This window comes from Cannabis sativa, chromosome 1 (genome assembly GCF_029168945.1).
Source record: "Cannabis sativa cultivar Pink pepper isolate KNU-18-1 chromosome 1, ASM2916894v1, whole genome shotgun sequence".
Taxonomy (NCBI): Eukaryota; Viridiplantae; Streptophyta; class Magnoliopsida; order Rosales; family Cannabaceae; genus Cannabis; species Cannabis sativa.
In genome coordinates this window covers 22926656-22947356 of record NC_083601.1, presented here as the reverse complement: position 1 = coordinate 22947356, position 20701 = coordinate 22926656, and the positions used below count along the sequence as shown (strand labels likewise).

At 27.5% G+C, this 20701-nt stretch overlaps 2 protein-coding genes across 3 annotated transcripts; one reads left to right on the top strand and one right to left on the bottom strand.

Annotated features, from left to right (window-relative positions):
• Nucleotides 1-882: 882 nt before the first annotated feature.
• LOC133032153 (uncharacterized) lies at nucleotides 883-1992 on the bottom strand. Its single transcript, XM_061106018.1, has one exon. It carries the CDS (start codon nucleotides 1990-1992, stop codon nucleotides 883-885), a length of 1110 nt encoding a protein of 369 aa, XP_060962001.1.
• Nucleotides 1993-16024: 14032 nt separating this feature from the next.
• Nucleotides 16025-19970, top strand: LOC115707165 (uncharacterized). 2 transcript variants are annotated; one of them, XM_061105971.1, is made up of 9 exons: nucleotides 16025-16557; nucleotides 17290-17346; nucleotides 17453-17520; nucleotides 18131-18341; nucleotides 18422-18522; nucleotides 19018-19093; nucleotides 19189-19299; nucleotides 19392-19470; nucleotides 19641-19970. In XM_061105971.1, exons 1-9 carry the CDS (start codon nucleotides 16483-16485, stop codon nucleotides 19727-19729), a joined length of 867 nt encoding a protein of 288 aa, XP_060961954.1. In that variant the 5' UTR covers nucleotides 16025-16482; the 3' UTR covers nucleotides 19730-19970. The 2 variants fall into 2 exon arrangements, with proteins under 2 accessions (XP_060961954.1, XP_060961957.1); XM_061105974.1 differs by having other exon boundaries at nucleotides 16143-16557; nucleotides 18425-18522.
• The last annotated feature ends 731 nt before the right edge of the window (nucleotides 19971-20701 follow it).

Sequence of the window (20701 nt, the reverse complement as noted above, 5' to 3'; positions counted from 1 at the left end):
GAGAAGCAAAATTACCCGAGTAATCTTTGCCCCAAACCGAAAGAGATTCCCCGCACCGTTGTATTTTCTCTTGGATACCCGCTAGATTATACTCCTCCCAACACTCCTTTACCACCTGATAACACAGAGGTTCCCGAAGCCAGCAATTTTCAAAGCGAAATTTGCGACTCCCGGAAGCTATATTATGCCGCACCAAATCAAGAAAAATGGGACAATGATCAGAAGAAGATACCTCGAGATTAATAAGTTTAGCCCGAGGGAACAGTTGGAGCCATCTGTCTGTCACCAGAGCACGATCTAAACGGACCTCTATCCAATTATCGGTTCCCCGACTTTTCTCCCAAGTGAACTGATGTCCCACAATGTCTAAATCAATTAATCCACACTCCTGAATAGTGTCCCGGAAGCCGTCAACTAACCAGTTAGGATAGGGATGTCCCCCTTTTTTGTCCTCTTGAGATAAAACATTGTTCATGTCACCAATTACACACCAAGGAAGAGTGTTTCCACGAGCCAACGTCCTGAGTTGCTCCCAAGAAGCCCCTCGCAAACTTCTCTTAGATTCCCCATAGAACCCCGTAAGACGCCACTCCCCAACATCAGTAGGCCGCACCTCCACATCCACAAAATTCGTGGCATAGTTCAACACTTTGACGTCTTCCTTATTTCTCCATAGTAAAGCAACCCCCCCACTCCTACCACATGCATCAACCGCAAACATACCTTCAAACTTCAACTTAGCTCGAACTCGCTCCAGCACATCCTTACGACACAAAGTTTCACATAAAAAGATATAATCTGGTTTTCTATGGGCTACAGTATCATATAGGAATTGTATCGCCCGTGGGTTGCCCATCCCACGACAATTCCAACTTAATGTACTCATAATGCCGTGGGCCCTAGAGCAGAACCCACCTCGAACTCGTTTTTTGAGAGTCCATTAACATCCATATCAGCACTATCCTCCGCTTCCATATCAACATAGTCAGGCCCACCAACCCCTTCTTGTTGACGCCTTTTTTTGGACTCAGTAGAAGGCCCACGGCCTCCTTGTCCTCCAAGTGGACCGATAATTCCACCAAGGAAAAGTGAAGATGGACCTTTCCCGCTTGGCACATGATTTCCAAACACAACTGACTTTCCTCTTTCATTGACACTAGACTTGGAAATATTAATCTTGTTGCCATTATGGGTCAAATTTTCATTAAGAGGAATATTCCCATCCTCCACCAAATCTGGAATATCATCAACCACCTTTGACTGGGAATTATTCTCAAACTCCAAGCAAGGTAACTTCCCAGTTTGCATGGCTGGTCGCTCGTCCTCCTCCTCATGTCGCACCGGGGATGCTTGGTCAAACTGCTCATCGGCCTCCGTACCCGTACGCAAATACTGAGAGTTCAATAGATAATTTTTCCTTCGTGGTTGCGCACGCATAAAGCTCCCATAAGGTTTGACAATCTCATCCTCAGGTGTATCAAATAACTTAGGGCAAAAGTTTTCTGAATGACCTATCAAACCACAGATAAAACAAAACGTCGGAGCAAATTCATATTTAAAATTGGCATAAAACCACTCACCACCTGTTTTCTTAAGCTTCATTCGTCGTTTCAATGGGACATCAATGTTTACCGTCACTCTGACTCGGAGATAATCCCGCCAAAGACCATTGTAATTCTTAGGATCCGATTCAACAAAGGAGCCAATGTAGTTTGCAGCTGTAGAGACAATTTTCTCCGTCATAAATCCCGTAGAAAGGCCATGAATCTGTACCCACATATCCAGTTGATTGAGTTTGACAGCTTTCGGATCTCCACCTCGTGGAACTCTGCCAAATATCAATGGTAGCCTATTAAAAGTCCAAGGACTACCATTAATAACACGCTTAATGTCGATCTCATGGTAAAACTGAAATAGAAAAAGGTTCGGCCCCAATTCCTTGACGAACAAGCCTTTGCCCGGCTTCCATAACCCAGCCAACGTATGTTTCATTTAAAGAATACTTGATAATATCTATATATCTATATCTATATATATAAATAAAGGAAAGCATAAGAGCATTGATGTGGCATCTTTTCCTTCCATTTCTCTATTTTCTCTATTTTGTTATGTTTTCTAATTTTTTTCTATTGAATAATAAGAAAAAAAATAATGTAACCTCCCAAAATAATGTAACCTAACCTCCCCATTATTAATTTTTTATAATCTATTAGTATTCTTTTAAACTATTAGTATTCTCATCTATATATATAGATATTTTATTACACCAAAAAATATGATATATGTATAGTAATTTTGTAAACATATATAATTAATTAATCTTTAACAATTCAAAATATATGCATACATATTTATATTGCAAAAAAGTATATACATATAGCTATATTTATATATCTATCTATATATTTATATATATAATTATACAATTCTAATGTTAGGATAGATAATGTAATCTTTTAACTTTTCAAAGAGCTAATTTTTCTATTCTCTCATTTTTTTCTCAAATTTTTATTCATTTTCTAATTATTTTAATTAATTATCTGTTAATTCATATTTACATTAATATTTACATTGATTTTATGATAAATAAAGCTTTGGACATTCTTCAAAAGAAAAAAAACTATTCAATAAATTCATGTTATAATTACAAAATTTATTTTAAGAGACCTTTGGTTATGCCTCCTCATATTTCTATAAAATATATATAGATGAGTTAAAGATATAAAAATACAAACGCTTTGACACATATATGAGGATGGGAAGGGAAAAGAATTTTAAGAAGAAGATTAAAAAGATTGGAACAAATTGCCATGGATGATCATATATGCTAAAAAAAATAGTATTTTATATAAGGTTTCTTTCTAATTATTTGTTTTCTCTATTTTTTTTTTATATTTATTCAATTTTTTTTTTTTTATTTTCATCATCATTTTATAATGTCAAGTATTCATACCTTTCACTTCTCTATGTAAATATTTTAACAATATATTTGTATTTTTTTTATCATTTTTTACTCTATTTTTTATACACATGTATAAATATTACATATATATACAGTGTAATATTAGATACTTTCTCATTTTTGCTCTTTCCTAATATTTGTATAATTTTTTAGTCTTACAATACATTTTTTCTCACTAAATATTGAGATGATTTATTAATGCATAGAGAATGTTATCTCACTCTCAATAGTGTAGATGATGCAAAATAATAATGATGATACCTAAAAATAAAGGCAACTACAACAAGTACATGATTAAAAATATTATTTTTAATTTATTTATTTAAAATATATTTTGTGTTAATAAATGCTAATGGTTCTATATTTGTAATAAAATAAATGTCTTGACATTATTTTAATATTGATTATGTGATCATGATACTCATTTTTAGCATTAAAAAAATTAATTGAACAATAATAATTCATCTCTAATAGGATTGTTAAAAAAAATACTCTCAAAAGTAAAAAAAGAAAAAAAACAATGAAAATATAAAGATGTGAGATGTTACTTTATTTTTCTAACATCTTATTTTTCATAATTTTTGATAATTTCAATTTTTAATTTCACATAAATAATATAATTAAATAATTGATTTGTCTTAAAATAATAATAATAATTTAATTAAGTAAAAAGTAAAGTTACATGATCATTCAACTTATAATATTTATTTAAAAATAAATGCAACAATAATATGATAATAATTTTCCCACAACAAAAAAAAAACTAATTAAAGAGGTCGCGGTATATTCTTCTTTTGCTAATCTCTCTATTTATGTAGTAATTTTAATATTTATTACAAATTATGAATAATGCTAATTAATTAATTAAGTAGTTGTATGTCTATTATTAAAAAAAATAAGTAATATTAATATTAATAATTGTAACTTATTATTGAAAGTTTAAATAATATTTTATATATTTTTTTATTAATTCATCAGTGAAAAATTATGTGTATTATTAGTGACTATTAATTTTGTTTAAAAATATAGTGATCTCGATTTTTAAGAAAAAATACACCTTAAAAACTTTTCTCAAAAGATATTTTAATAAATTAATTGTTAATAATTAAAAAAAATTATATATGTAAGACTAAGAATGATAAGATAAATCATATTTTTTCAATGTATTTTTATTATTTTTTAGAAACTTCAGTTTTTTCTATGATATAACTTTGTAAAAAATTCACATTTAAAAAATAAACTTTTTTCAATAATATATATAGCTTATGATTTTTTTTAAGACCGCGCAACGCGCGGCTTTTGTTTCCTAGTATATGGATATAATTTTGACATCTTTTAATGGATCATTATCATTAGAGTGGAAAATTTACATGGTATACTTACTTTTACCATTTTCTTACAAAATACTGCCAGGCAGTATTTTTTATTTTTTTACTGTGTATTTTTATAAGTTTCATACTACAGTATACTGTGTTTATTTTTCGGTTTTTTTTTTTTTTTGGGTTTGTTTTAGTGTTGTTTTACGGTTGTTTTCCATAATTTATTTTTTTAAAGTTGATTTCACTGTTCTTAGTCCATCTTGTTGGAATTAATGATTGTTTTATGGGTGTTCTCGTGGTGCTGTGGTGGTTCTATCCGTGAGTGTGGAAGATAGAGACTATAAAATACATTTCTTCTTCCTTCTCTATGGTTATTTTGTGATTATTTTTTTATTTTGGTTCTCCTAAAAATACATTTGACGAGCTCATTAGAAAAAGAGTTTTGAGGTGTGTGGTTCTTTTATGTTTTTCTAAGTGGTTATATCTGCTTATTGTTTTACATTTGTTTTTGTGTTGTTTTAGTAGTAGTTTTTTTGTTTTGATTTTTTAAGATTGAGCTTGCAAATATAACTACCATTGTATTGGGTATTGAGGTTGTGCATGATATTTTTTAGTTTTTTGTAATCATGTTTTCCTTTTTTTTGTTTGATTTGTTTTAGTGTTATTTTACAGTTGTATTGCCATGATTATTTATTTGACGTCGATGTTACTTTTTTTTTTCTCAATCTCACCGGAATTAATGGTTGTTTTCCGATTGTTCTGGTGTTCCTGTGGTGGTTCTGTCTGTGTGTGTAGAAGATGTAGGTCTCATTTTTTTTTTTGTGTTTACCATCTAAAAGAAAAAAAAATTGGCTAAGACAGTATAAAAGTAACATGTGGCAGTATTTTTGTAAAGATTGAGCCAAAAGTCAGTATTTTTTTAAAATTTCTCAAAAAGAATGGTATGAAAAAGTGATGTACAATAGCATTCTTTACATATTTTCCTTCTTATTATTTTATTATTATTTTGTGATAAATAAGAAATTTTGATTATTTAATATATATTAAATAACAATATAATATTATTTTAATAAATTTTATAGGTGTTTAAATATTTTAAAGTAAAAAGTACCAATACTAATAATGTGAAAGAAAAATAAAATAAAATATTATAATTTTAAATTATGTGCAAATTTGTAAGATTCTTAAATAATGTCTCCATTAGAGATACTCAAACTTGTAAAATATTAGGTGCACAACATAAGCTTAACCTTAAGCAATGCACTAAAATTTTCTTAAGAACAATGCTTCTGCCAACCCATGTTGTTTTATTGGTTTACTTTGTATAGAATCTTCTCTCCTTTCTCTATTGATCTTATTCTTCTTATTTGATAAATTAAATATCCCTACTATCTAGTCTGAATGCATGAAAGACTGAAACTATGACTGCCAAATTTTTATTATTAAAACTATTCTTTGACTATTTCAATCCCAGAGAGGTGAGCAAAATCATGGCTAGCTTTTCTAATAACCAACATTTTGATGGGTTTTCTCTGCTTTAGCTCACAGATAATGCATTCTTTTTGTTTTGAAATGATTGTATGAAGCTAAATATGTTCTAAGTTCTAATGTATAAGTATCTCTTTGGTTTTAGTATTTGTCACTATTTTAATCATTATGCTTGTATTTTGACTTAATATTGTTGTGCCTTTAGTCCTATGTTTACTATTGTTGTTTTCATCTCTGTATCTAAAAATGGTGAAGAGCTTTATGTCAGTATCCTTTCAATACATAAAAGTTATAGCTTGGTTCTTGTATAATGGTTGAATTGTTTAGACCTTAATATTTATGAGATTCTTGATTGATTAAACTTTACAGGCACCCATAAATCTGAAAGAAAACTAACCTTAACATCATTTGTGCAATAGTAAGTTATTTCAAATGACAAAATTAAGAACATACAGTTTATAAATCATTCTAGCAGAACAAGCATCGCTGCTAAGCATATATAACAAAACATGGACACTAAGGGCCCGTTTGGCACAGTTTTTGGAAAAGCTAAAAGCTGCTTTTCAAAAAAGCTGTGACAAAAAGGTGTTTGGTAAGCAGTTAAAAAACAGCTTATTGAAAAAATTATGGAAAAGCTACAGCTAAAAGCTGAAGCTGGTACAACCCAACTTTTAGAAAAAGCTGTTTTGATTAAAAGACTTTATAATAAATTATTTTTACTAAAAATTTATTTAATTATTTATTATATATTATAAAAAATAAAAATATTTTTTAAATGAAAAAATATTTAAAAATAAATAATATTTAAATTTCTAAATTTTTATTTTATTTTAAAAAATATTTTATATTTATATTTTTATTATTAATAAATAATATTAATTTATGTTTCTTATAAACTACAATTTTATCTTTTGCAAGTGATAAAAATATAATTTAAAAATATTAAAAATTATTTTTATCAAATGCATATAAATTTATACTATAGAAAAAAATAATTAAAAATATATAAAAAAATAAAAAATTTATATAACATATTTTTTTATATATATTTGTAATTATAATGAACTAGATTAAAATATTATCATTATTGTAATAGAATCTTAACAACTCACAGCACTTTAAAAATTATAATTTACCAAACACTCAGCTCAGCTTTTTTCCACACGGTTAACATACAATGCTTTTCCCACAGACACATATGCTTTTCCCCACAAAGCAACTGGCCCTAAACACAAAGAAAAAATCTTAAGAAAAAGTGAACTTCAAAGTAATGAAAAGTAAATTATCACTGCTGCTAATTAAAATGCGGCTATTGAAACAAGCATACCTCATTAATGACTACTCAATAAGTTCGTTAACTCAATTAAGTACTAAGTTATTTGGTAATGGGCTGTTAGACTTTGTTATTTTTAATGGGCTGACGGCCCATTTCCATAATACTATTTTTTTATTAATGTTATATTTGGGTATTATATAGGGGTTTTTTCGTTAATGTACAACAAAAATAAATATATTTTAAAAAATGTGCAAAAAACTTAATTATAAAAACTCATACATTTTAATAACATATTTACTAATATTTAGATCATTCGATATAATATTTACTAAACTTACTATAAATATATATATATACATAATATTCTTTAAATGTGGATTATGGATTAAGGAGCATTAATGTGTATTCATTATAACATGTAACTTTAAATTTTATTATTTATGATTATTGATTTGATACTTATAATAGTTACTAATATATGTATGGTATAAGTACATGATGAAAAAAAATGAAATTTAAGAAGAAAACTAATTATAGTAATTTAATTAAAAGAATAAAATTATATAAATTTATTATACTAATAAAATATTTTATTTATAATAATATCATTTAATGTTTAAATTATTATAATTTGTAATTATAAATATAATAATGTACTATGTTTATTACAGTAATGTTTTAAATTTTTTTAATAATAATATACATGTTTATTTTAAAAAAAAATACTTTTACACAAGAAACATGCTATTTTTTTTAATTGTAATACAAATGTTTATATTTATTTCAGTGTGATTTATTATATATTTATGTTTATTTATAGTGTATTTATTATTTAATATACGATTTATTATATATATAAGTTGTTTTATGAAAAATAAATAAACATGTTCAAAAAATAAAATTAAATAAATAATAAACAGTTTAATATAATAAATATACTATTTTTTTTATATTATAAATATTTATTATCCATTTTACTATAATTTATTATAAATATATGTTTATTTTAACGAAATATTTAATAAAAATAATAAACAATAATGTATTAATAATTTATATCTATATTTATTTAAAATTAAGTAGAAAAAAAAAACATATATTTTTACTAGTTATAATTATATTTTATATTTATTAATTAATCTATATTTATTTTACCAATATATATCTTTATTATTTAATAAATTACATGTTTATTAAATAAAATAAACAATTTCATAAAATTAATTAAATATTTAGAATAATCTTTTACAAAAATAAACATACTAAATATTTTTATCTAAACAACATAATAGCATTTCAATTCTGATAATATATAGGGCATATTGGACATATTTTAATAAAAAAATTATGATTATATATGTATTGATTTTGAAAAATATACCATACAATTATTATGTGAATCATGGATGTGATTTGTATTGATTTTAAAAATCTACCAATAATGATATTGGACATAATAAATAAAAAAAAAAATAGCCATAAAAATAGTTACACAAACCTAATTATGATAAGTTTGACTCATTAATACATCTAATATAATTAAATTAAGAATTTGTATGATTTTATGTAAAAATATTTTCAAATGTATACATCTTTAAAATTAAATTTTTTTTGCACATTTTTTGTAATTAATTAAAATAATGTATACATTTATGTAAAATGCCCTATTATATATAGAAAACATATTATCTTGTATTTTTAAATTTATTAATTAAAAGATTTCTCATATCATCTATATGAAATTTATTTATTAAAAGATTTCTCCAATCACTTCATATCATCTATATTTGGTATATACAAATTGTTTCTCAAACTAATTAAATTCCTAAAACTCCTCCTAATCAATAAACATATTATACTAAAATTATAAAAAGTATATATTAAGAAAATCATATATCATATATTCTCCAACAATATTGTAACAAAACTTAAATTCATATATCACTAATTATGGCAAAAATTAAAGAAATAAGAGAAAAAATAAATTTTAATTAATTAATATCATCTCTTCAAACTGTATATAAGACTCTTTGGTAGCTAACATATTTTCATAAAACTAAAACAAAAAGAGAGAAAATAATTAATAAGAAGAATGGCCAAAGTTCAAATTGTTTCTATTCTTCTTCTTGTGGGGATTCTCATTTCTTCCTTTGGTTGGTCTCAATATATACATATTTTTTATATTGTTCCTTTTGCATTATTGAAATCATATTTGTCATTATTATTATTACTCATACTATATATTTTGTTTTTGTAGGCTTCAATGGTACTCTAGGACAAGATTCTTCTATGCTCCTTTCATGTTGCAAGAGCACAAAGCGTCCAGATTTATGTCCTCATTCAGACTCAAATCCCACTAAATGTGACGTCGAGTGTAAAAAGGGGCCTTGTAGAGGAGGTATATGTAAAAATGAAGGTGGTCCTGTTTGTCACTGTTTCTGTTAATTCAATCTATTATATTCATAATATCAATTGAAATTTATTATTAATAATTATTATTAATAATAAATTTATTAATCACTTGTTTTAAAAATAAATAAATGAATAAAGGTTATTAATTCCTATCTTATGAGGAATCCAATAACACTATTTTTATTTAAAGTGTATTATTATTTATTTTTATTATTATTTCATTTTTATATATTAAATTATTTTTTGTTTATTTTTTACGAAAATTCATATAGCAACTCACATAGCAATTAATGGAACAATCTACATCACAATCAAAATCTATATTGCGATCCATATAAAAATCACTGGAGTGACCTAAATTTAAAATTTTAAAAAAATTGTTAAAAAATAATATATATCTTTATATATTAAAAGTGTCTATCTAACGGCATTTCTTGGTTTAACATTCTTGGTTTAACAGAATATACTTAAAAATAAAAGAATATTCTGTTAAATTTAACGATTAGGTTTGATCTACCGTTAAAAAATAAACCCAATAATTAAACCCAAAAAATTAAACAATCTTTTAAATAAACAATCTTTTAAATATTAATAATCTCTTTTTAAATTAAAAAAAAATCATCTTAGCCACATATCTCTCTAACAAACCTATCTTGGGAGAATATTAATAATTTTTTTATTTATTTTTTAAAGAAGAAAAATATAGATAAAATATTTAGAAAAGATAATATAAAAGATGATTGATTGTGTTGGCTTAGAGATTTTTGGGCTTGGGCTTAAAAAAATAATAATAAAAAAAAAGATAAAATGGGCTGTAATTAGTATTTACCTTATATGTTTGTGCTTATTTTTAGTTTTATTTTTAATTTTACCACTAAGAGGAGAAGGTTAAAAAATATTAGAATATGAAAATATTATTGGTGCTTATTAGTAATTTGCAAAGAATGTGAAAGTCTATAAATATATAGTTGTGTAGCTATTATTAAATATGAAATGAGATAATAGAACTTTTTTCAATTAGAAGATTAATGTACATTTTACTATTAATAACATACATTATTATAACATAACTATATTTTACTTATTACTAAATATACTAACACATATTTTATTTTTATAAAACAAATCGTTCAAATAATTATACTATTTTAATTATTAATTCAAATAAGAAACTAAAATATTAAATAAAACTAACACTACGTGGCTTGGCACGTAACAATCACCTAGTATATATATATGGTAATTATTATTATGTAAAGTGAGATGGTGTTATTATTAATAATAAATTTTAATCACTTGTTTTAAAAATAAATAAATGAATAAAGTATATTAATTCCTATTTTATGAGGAGTCCAGTAGCACATTATTTTTATTTGAAGTGTATTATTATTTATTATTATTGTTATTTCATTTTTATATAATAAAGTAATTTGTTTTTACCAAAATTCATATAGCAACTCATATAGAAATTAATGAAGCAATCTATATCACTCACAATCAAAATCTATTTTGAAATTCACATAAAAATCACCGCACTAACCTAAATTGTAATTTTTTAACAAAAAAAATGTTAAAAAATAATATATATGATAATTATTATTATGTAAAGTGAGATAATTTATATAAAGTAATAATATATTTAAAATAATGACACATAATAACGAAATAAATTATTTAATTAATCATAATTAATTAAATTAAGACATATTTTTGTAAAGAAAAAAGATAAAAAAAATGGTACATATTTTAAATGGGCTCAATCATTATTATTAATTTGTTTTTTATATATATATATATATATATATATATATATATATAACATTACATATTATTCATCTCTTTTATAAAATGTCACCATTTTATCTCAAAAAAAAAAAAAGACTATTTTTATATATAAAAAATATATAGTTTTGGTGCATATTAATAAATCACGCAATTAATGAATTATAAAATTTATGATTAAATTGCTTAATTCATATATATTTTTTAAAAAGTACTCCTCTAGCACAATATTTAAATTTATGTACGGGGGATTTATATAATACGTAAATCGTTCAAGTAATATTAATTAATTAGAAACTAATTTGCGCTTTGCTCGCATGCAGTCATATTTAGTTTATTGATAATTAATGATAAAATTATCAAATTTTAAATTTTAATATTTTTAATATAATATTTTTTTAGTAATATGAGTAATTATATTACTAAATCTTCATTATTTGTACTTAGAAAAATAAAATTATTGTAAATAAATTTATTATAAAAAAATATTATATATTTAAAATTGTTGTTATTATTGTATCTTATCTGTATTCACACTATAATCAAAATAGATGTATCTCAACTGTAGTGGCCACTATATTTAAAATCACTATCATTCACATATTTTACTTGTAAAATATAATCAATGAATATATATCATAATAAATAAAATTAAATTTTTTCTTTCAATAATATTTTTAAATCCTATGTTGTATAGGGTTTTTAAATCCTAATGATATTTTTTTTCTTAAATGTAACCATATTACAGAATAAATAATATGTATATATTAATAATAAATAAAACAAAAAAAATTCATTTTTAAATAGAATTGTTAGTGGTATGGTTTCAAATTCTAATAATATATATCTTATCAATAATAATAATAATAATAATAATAATAATAATAATAATAATAATAATATATTTTAAAAAAAATAATATATACATATTTATTATAGGCACATTATTATTAGTTTGAAGATGAATATTTCAAATGTAGTAAATGAAAGATTATTATTTCTTTTTAAAGAATGACCTCAACTCATCTTGCTAAATGCTAATATATGATTATAGTAAATATATTATAGTAAGAACATTACTATTAGGCCATTTACGGTACACCAGCCACTTAAAACTGTCACCACACATGGACTCTTCTGGAAAGGTTAAAGGATGTTCCACCTTTGTCACCATGGTTGGTAATTAGAGATTTTCTAGAGCGATACCATCCCCGTGGAGCAAAGTGATGATATTTCTGTAGCGATACCATTTTTATAGAGCGAAGTGATGGTGTACCGGTGCTTGGATTGGGAGGAGACTGCAGAATTAGAGCACATAATTCTAGTCGACGGCTTGGGAGAGTAGCTTTCTTGGGTAGTTCATGGCTTGAAAGAGTTAGGGTTTTGAAGGGTTTAGTTTATATTTTAGGGGTTTAATGTATATTTTATAAAACTAAAGTTAGAGTTAAAGTGCAGTTAAATTTAATAGAATAAAAAGGGAATATACTATTAAACCAAGAATTGCTATTAAATAGTCACTTTTATTATATAAAGATTTATATATATCTATTATATATAAAGTGTGCCTATATAACTGAATTCTTGGTTTATGAGAAATTCATGGGTAACTTTTTTTAAAAATAATTTTCTATTCAAAAATAATAATTTTTTTTTTATTAAGATGTATTTTAATATTAATTTATTTAAAAATTAATATTATTTTTAAATTTTAATCGGGTTTATGAGAAATTTATGGGTAACTTTTTTTTTAAAATAATTTTCTATTCAAAAATAATAATTTTTTTTATGAAGATGTATTTTAATATTAATTTTTAAATAAATTAATATTACTTTTAAATTTTAATCGTATAAACCTAACCGGAAACACAATCTCTGAAAATTCTCAATAAAATAACTAACCCCAAGAGGATGAGCAACCAATCGTGATTATATAGGATAATCATTTATAATTTCTTTTTCTAAATCTCAAACCCTCAAACCCTATATTGCTATTGAATTATTACCTCATCTATTCTCTTTGATCTTTCAGCTTTTATGCTGTGATTCATGGTCTCTCTGTTGCGATTCCTCACTTTTTGTTGATTTGGGTGTAATATTCAGTGTTCTATTAGCGAGTTATCCTTTGTTGCTCAAGTAATTATTTATTTGAGTAAGTCTTCTATTCCCTTGCTATATTGCTTTACTTTTAAACAGCTTTGGGATATGCGAAATATAATGTCATCCGTTAGAGAGTTTGTTGGGCACACCAAAAGTAACAAGATATCATTTTCAATTTATAATCCTTGAATTTTTGATGATGCTCATTTTGAAAGGCTAGGTGTAATTGTAATGTCGGAGTAGCTAGATTTTTCCCAGAAGATAAAACTCACATCAGCACCGCCATTGCTGGCACCCATTCTAACGAATACTATTCTTCTAAGCTCATATCTAACACACAATCCTATGGGAACAACATAAAGTTGGGTTGAACCAAGATGAGATAAACTAGGGGTGTTCGCGGTGCGGGTTGTGCGGTTTTTAACCATTTTTTCAAACCAACCCGCACATGCGGTTTTTCTAATTTTTCAAACCGCACCCGCACCGCGATACTAAAAACCGCAAAAACCGCACCGCAAAAAATGATGCGGTGCGGTGCGGTTTTTGCGGTTTATGCGGTTTGAACTATCACAATTTTTTTTTTTGAAATAATCATAAAATAGTTAAACTATCATTAATATAATTATTCCAAAACACTTAAGAAAATACAACAAACTTGAGACTAATAAAAGTTATAACAACAACAATAAATCAATAATCTTTTTAAAGTTTCAACAACACACTTAAATCAAAATAACAAACTTGAAACTAATTAAGTTCTAACAACAATATAAATGTACAACTAACATACTTACATCAATAGATTAAAAATAAACAAAATATAAAGTAATGTTGGAAACCTATTTCGAAATATATAGGGAAACAAACACATATAATTTTAAAACAAATAAAAACAAAACAAAAAAATAAGAAAACCAGTTTCTTAATACATTGTAATTTTTAACTAACAATATTTAAAATACGTGTACAGTATGGACTCAATAATGTGTGTGATCAAATATGGAGGGCAATGGAAAGAGGATAAAAAGTATGAAGACAACTCGCTTAAAGCAATGAAATACTGTGTACAATAACTAAATCATAGAAAACAACATTTATTAAAAAAAAAAACCCGTTTCTTGATCATGATCAAAAACCTATTTCTAACACATATCTTATATTTCAAAACAAAAAAAAAAAACAGGTCATCGCAATCACAACAATCCCGTCCCAAGTAAAGGTGCAAGAAAAAGGTGATTTCACAATCAACATATTGGAAAGAACATGCACTGTAGGTTCCAACTAGATGAGATACCATGCTCACATGCAATAGCCGTATTTGCAAAAAAGAGATTAAAGCTTATGACTATGTAATTTTTGCCCTAAGATTTATAAGCTTGGGTTGGGCTCATATGTATGGGCTTAATAAAATAAATATAAAAATTGAAATTTTAAAAGATGCGGTGCGGTGCGGTTTGAATCGCGGTTTAATAATTCAAAACCGCAAACCGCACCGCACCGCGCGGTTTGGGAAAAATTCAAACCGCAACCGCACCGCGAAGAATTTCAAACCGCATTTTTTTTGCGGTGCGGGCGGTTTGAGCGGTTTGATGTACACCCCTAAGATAAATATTTTTAAGTGTAATACCTTTTAGTATAATAGAATCAAATACCCACACGAATTCATAATCAAAGCATAAAGTGTGTATTTGGCTCTAAAGAGAAGAGAAAAGGTAGCTAAGGGAGAAGAAGTAAATAGGATATATTACCCTGTATGTGATGTTAATTAGTATTGTTGAAATACAAAATTAATAATTATGATCCTCGAGTCTTATGAGAGAAAAATAAAGTTAAAGCTGGTTAGTGTCGGCAAAGCAACCATATGAAAACAAACTATCTATGACATATAAAGGACTCGACGGTGATCAAAAGCTACCTTTGGACTCACCTACAAGAAACTATTCAGAAGGCCCCTAAAAGCAAACAATAAAGTAAAAACATGACATAAAAAAATTAGAAGAGGAACTCGAAGGCAAACAATAACAAGACATACACATAAACTTATCATTGAATTCAAAGTCAAACAAGTAAAATTGTAAAGGCTCGAAGACTATTGTACTCGATAAGCTTGGATAACCCAATTGAGATAATATCAATCGTAAAACAATTTCAACACTAAAATTAGAAATAAACTCAAAAGAAGAAAAAAGAGTTTATATCAAAGAAAATTTGAACTAAAAAGATATGCCATTTGCAAATGATGAGCTATAGTTCATACAAATTCAAAATAAAGTCAATATTGATCTTACCTGCATGAATTTTAATTTTAACCTTTTAGTCAACTTTCACGTGTAAAGATATTCGTTATAGTTACAATATCATCCTTGTAAATTTTTGAAAAATTCCGAATAGTTTACTGTACCGAAAATAGAGTTTCTGATATTCCAATTTACCACGCTTGTTCAAAAACCTTCAAACGTATTTTCGGCACTGTAAACTATTCGAAAATTTTCAAAAATTTACAGGGATGATGATGTAAGCATAACAAACACCGTCGTGAAAAAAATTTTATAAAAAAAATATTACAACATATATTTTCAGGCGCAGAGGTTAACTAAGAGCAGGACCAGCCCTGAGTTGAAATGGGCCATAGGCAAAAAAAAATTTGGGCCGTTACTATAAATATAGATGGTATGCCTAGGGCCAACCCTAACTAAGTGATTGTAACAGAAAGTTTACGGTAACACTTCTTTATTTTATTTCAAATTTAAGAAAAAAAAAGAAAACTTTTTAGAAAAACTAGTATAATTTGTTATTAATTCAGTACCTTGGGCGTTGATATACGGGTCACCCGAACCGAACCCAAACGGGTATGGCATTGGAGCCTTCGAGGATGAAGAAGAAAGAAAGAGTTGGGTGACTGTGTTGACATGATGAATTGATGATCATCATTCATCATCACATACTATACTTCAATCTGCAAAATTAACACAACACTCTTAAATCATTCTAACCCTCCTCTCTCCTCATCTTGGATCTTCTTTGCTTCCATCTCTTTTGCCCTACACCCCAATCCATCCATTATCCATACATATTACATATTTTGGCACACATCGCATATATTTATATACTCGTACATCTCTATAGCTGTATATGTGATAATCGATATGGAGCCTCCAACTTTCCAAGAAGCAGCGCGCTGCGATGTCTGCAAATGCAGCTTCAACACCTTCAGGCGACGGGTAACCTTAATTCATCCCCAATCTAATTTTGTATTTAATTCCACCATTACATATGAAATTGATTATTGTAAATTGATCACGCTTTCTGCCAACATCGATTGCCCTTAACAATGGTAGTGTTTAGTTAGTGTCGATTGGAGTATTTGTGGACTTATCCAATCCAAAGTCTTGAATGATGCTTTTTTTAGATTTTAAGTTGGCAATGTTGATGCTTTGAATTGATAGTGATTTTGGTGAGATTTGTTTTAGTTGGTCCAAGAGAGAAATTTGTATTGTTTCAATCTTTATAGGGGAGATAATACTGGGTATTTTGTCTGGGCTTGGAAAATGGAATGCGTTTTGACCTCACTATTAGATATAAGATGGGTTGCCATTGTGTTCAATTCTAGATTAATTGGGGTGATCCTGATTCGTGATTCACTATCCTACTTTTGAGTGCTCAAGTCCCACTTATTCATAGAAGGTTTCCCCTGAACAATTCAGTTTCAGGCAGACTATAAATAGCTCTAAAATTCATAGATCTTTTTTCTTTTAAAACATAAACTTAATGGATCCTTTTGAATAGAAAAGGCAGTCAATTCATTATAATTTTGTTGGTTGATTATTTTTTTTTTTTTTACATTTTCAAGTTATAAGATATTCTGCTGGATAGTAGAATAAACATTGAGCTTTTGTCTTTCCTCAAAAACTCATAGCCTAGTTAATGTTTCCATTACTGTTTCTCTTTTGCAGCACCATTGTCGATGTTGTGGGAGGACACTGTGTAACGAACATTCATCAAATCAAATGGTAAGTGAATCTTCTTGTGATGGCCCACTCATCCATTACCAACTTTTGTGTTTCTCTGGAGTTTATCTCATTTTGGGGTGAATATTCTGTTTTGTGCACTTCTCAGGCTTTACCTCAGTTTGGCATTCAATCGGCTGTCAGAGTTTGTGCTGATTGTTTTAACAACTCCTCGCGGTACTCAATCCAATTTCATATTAAATTTATAGAATCTAGGATTCTAGGAATTTATTTATTATGAAATTTGAGTATTAGAGTATGGTGTGGTGATATTAAACGGCCTTTCCTCCCTTATGTATTATATATACAGCTATATGGCGCTATTTAATACGACACTTTAGAATCTCACTTACATAAATATGTCGGGTTGAAATGAGAGTGCAACCCTTTCCTTCAAGCAACCCACTTTTTCAGGAATGCAGTCCAGGTTTATATAGAGATTTTGTAGTATCATGGAGATTTATGGTGTATTGCATGTAAATTTATGGAGTTTTAAATTGAAGTTCCAAGTTAAAATAGGAGGAAACAAACCATAGTTTAAGGAGATTTCCAGTACAATCTCTTCTATTTCTGCTTCTTACTATATTTGGAAAATGTGGTATTCTTTTGGAAGATGTGTTTGCACGTACTAGGAGCTTTCAGCTTCTGTTTCCTTTTCTTTCTTGTTCATTGTTTGGAAAATAATTTTGTTCGTCCTGGCTTAAGAGTTTTTTCTTTAATTTTTTCCCCTCATTGACTTTTTATTTTAATCAAACTTAAAAGAATGTGTTTTTTGGTTTTGATACAGACCAGGGCAAAGCAGTGTACGGGTTTCTCCAAATGAAGCTAATTCTATAACAGATGCAGTTTCTAGTTTAAGCATTGCTGACGATACACAAAGTAAGACAGAGCCAACTGTAGAGCATCAACCTGCAGTAGGCATTATAGAGTGCAAGTGTGGAATGCCTCTATGTATATGTGAAGCTCCTGCCCCATCTGTGGATGTGCTTCCCCTGCCGGTATAAATTGTTCAGTTTCCTTGGATCTAACCATTGCATTCTGTGTGCACCTTTTAGATTTAATTATGTTTCATTGGCAGAAGAAACCCTCACCCACATCTATCCCTCGGGCAAATCCTAAACCGAAGAAAACAGAAACTGCATCCAAGAATAAAGGTTCCACGTCATATAGCAAGCCTAGGTAGGGACCCTCAGGTGCTTTTTGATTCTGGTATCTGTTCTTCCTAGCAGAGTGAATGATTAAAGAATGTGAATTTATGGATTCTCCATCATTCAATGGCTTAATTTTATTTTTAATTTTTAGTTTTCGTTCTCTCTCTGACTAGTACATGTTTTAATCCTGAATTGTAACGAGAAAATATATAATCAAATTAGAGAGGCTCGTGGAGGATACTTGTCTTTTAAATCTGGGTGAACATAAAGGTTTATGAACTTTCCTTTCTTTTCCAAAAATAAAAAAAATTATAGTATTTCTTTTGACAATCTCTTTCAGTTTACTTGCTTGTTAAAGAATAAATGATTACCAGAGCTCTAATATTATTTTGCAATGATGCCAATAATCCTCAATAAAAGGGCCAGTTTGTTCTTGACTCTTTTGTTGTGCTATAACAATGTGAATTATGGCTTCACACCGAAGCTGGCTCTCATATTCTATATGTGATTTCTTATTGTGCAGTTCAGTTTTCAATCCAGGACAAGTATACAATGGTATGTCAGACAAATCTCAGATGGATTATGATGTCAATGGAGAGGTATGGATTGTGAATTGTTTAGATAAAGTGATATTTTGCTTTCACTGCAACAAGTAATATTTTGCTTTGTACTATTGTTTGTATGTATTGCTTAGGGAATGAGAGAAGCTATTAAGAATGGTGACACTGCTGCGGTCAAGAAGCTTCTAAGTCAGGGTGTAGATGCTAATTACCATGACAAGCAAGGGTTGTCTTTGCTACATTTGGTACATTCCTCTTTACATTTGGTGCCTGTTTTGGCTATTATCTATTATGTTTCAATGTAAATGATACTAATATCTGAATAAATGGGGTGCAGGCGGCAGTTTTTAATCAAACCGAGATAGTTTTTTCCCTCATGGACAGTGGAGCCAACCTGAACTACAAGAATGCTCAAGGTAACAATCAAATTTCACCCTCTTAAAAGTATAGTTTAGGTTGCTAACTGGTAGTGATAGAGGTCATTGTAATAACATTGTTATTACAAAGAGGCAGAAAAGGTCAAATTTACTTACTAGTTTTAGCTTTTGGAAAAGGTGAGATTCTAATCAGTTGTGTCTTGTTTCAGGGGAAACTCCACTGGATTGTGCTCCTGCTACTTTGCAATATAAGATGCGAGAGAAGATAAAAGAGCTGGAGCAGTTGGGGCAGCAGTAGAGCTGAGAATGTTGTGTATATGATTTTCACCACATTAAGGCTTTAAGTTACTTTTGCAATTCATGTGTTTCCTCTTAATTATGAAAGTTGTTTGAGAGAATTACTATATTCATGCATTTGTTTTCTGTAAGAACCACGGTATAGGACGCATGCTACAATTCTTGAATCAATAATCATGATAGTGCCTATAAGTATAAGATGCCCCCTTATAATTTATAAGGCAAATGCAGAATTTTCTCTATATATTCGTCATAATCCAATAATAATACGCACATTTGGGGAAATACAAAAAGAGTGCCTCTTAATTTTGGAAAAATGCCCCAAGATTTTTTTCTGCACGGATATATTAAAAAATTATTATATTCCAAATTAACAAATTTGTAACTTTGAAATCTCTTTTTAAGGAAGAATAAATTTTAAACGTTCCAAAAGCATAATATGATTCATGTACATAAATAAGAGCTATAATTCATAACGAGACTTCTGCCACTTTTACTTATATTATAACTAAAAACCAATCACGTGTAAATTCCATTGGGTTGGGGCAAATAGACATCGGAATTGGAAATAGAAATGCGACCTAATTTGTAATTTTTGCTTTTATTAAGCCAACTAAGTAGTAGTGTATGCACAATTTAAAACTTGTAATATAAAGAAAAAAAATATAGAAATGGATAATTTTTTTAATAGGAAACATAGATGGATAGTTGAATGTTGAATGTTGATTCAAATATATATATATATATTGAATGGGTAAAATTAGAAAATTTTGAGTTTTTATACTTAATTTTTCTATCTAATTAAAAAAATCTTTTGTTTTTATATCATATAGGTTGAGATTGTTCCATCGGTAAAAAAAAATTAAAAAAAAAAGTGTTTTAGCAAAAAAAAAAGTTGAGTTTGAGTTAAATATTTTTGTATGAACATATTTTTGATATAGTGTAAAAAGAGATATTTTCTTATATTTTTTTA

Coding starts and splice junctions, on each gene's coding strand:
- LOC133032153 (XM_061106018.1), bottom strand. CDS start 1,992: ATGAAACATACGTTGGCTGGGTTATGGAAGCCGGGCAAAGGCTTGTTC.
- LOC115707165 (XM_061105971.1), top strand. CDS start 16,483: ATGGAGCCTCCAACTTTCCAAGAAGCAGCGCGCTGCGATGTCTGCAAA. Junction 16,558..17,289: donor TCAACACCTTCAGGCGACGG/GTAACCTTAATT, acceptor TCTCTTTTGCAG/CACCATTGTCGATGTTGTGG. Junction 18,523..19,017: donor ACGTCATATAGCAAGCCTAG/GTAGGGACCCTC, acceptor CTTATTGTGCAG/TTCAGTTTTCAATCCAGGAC.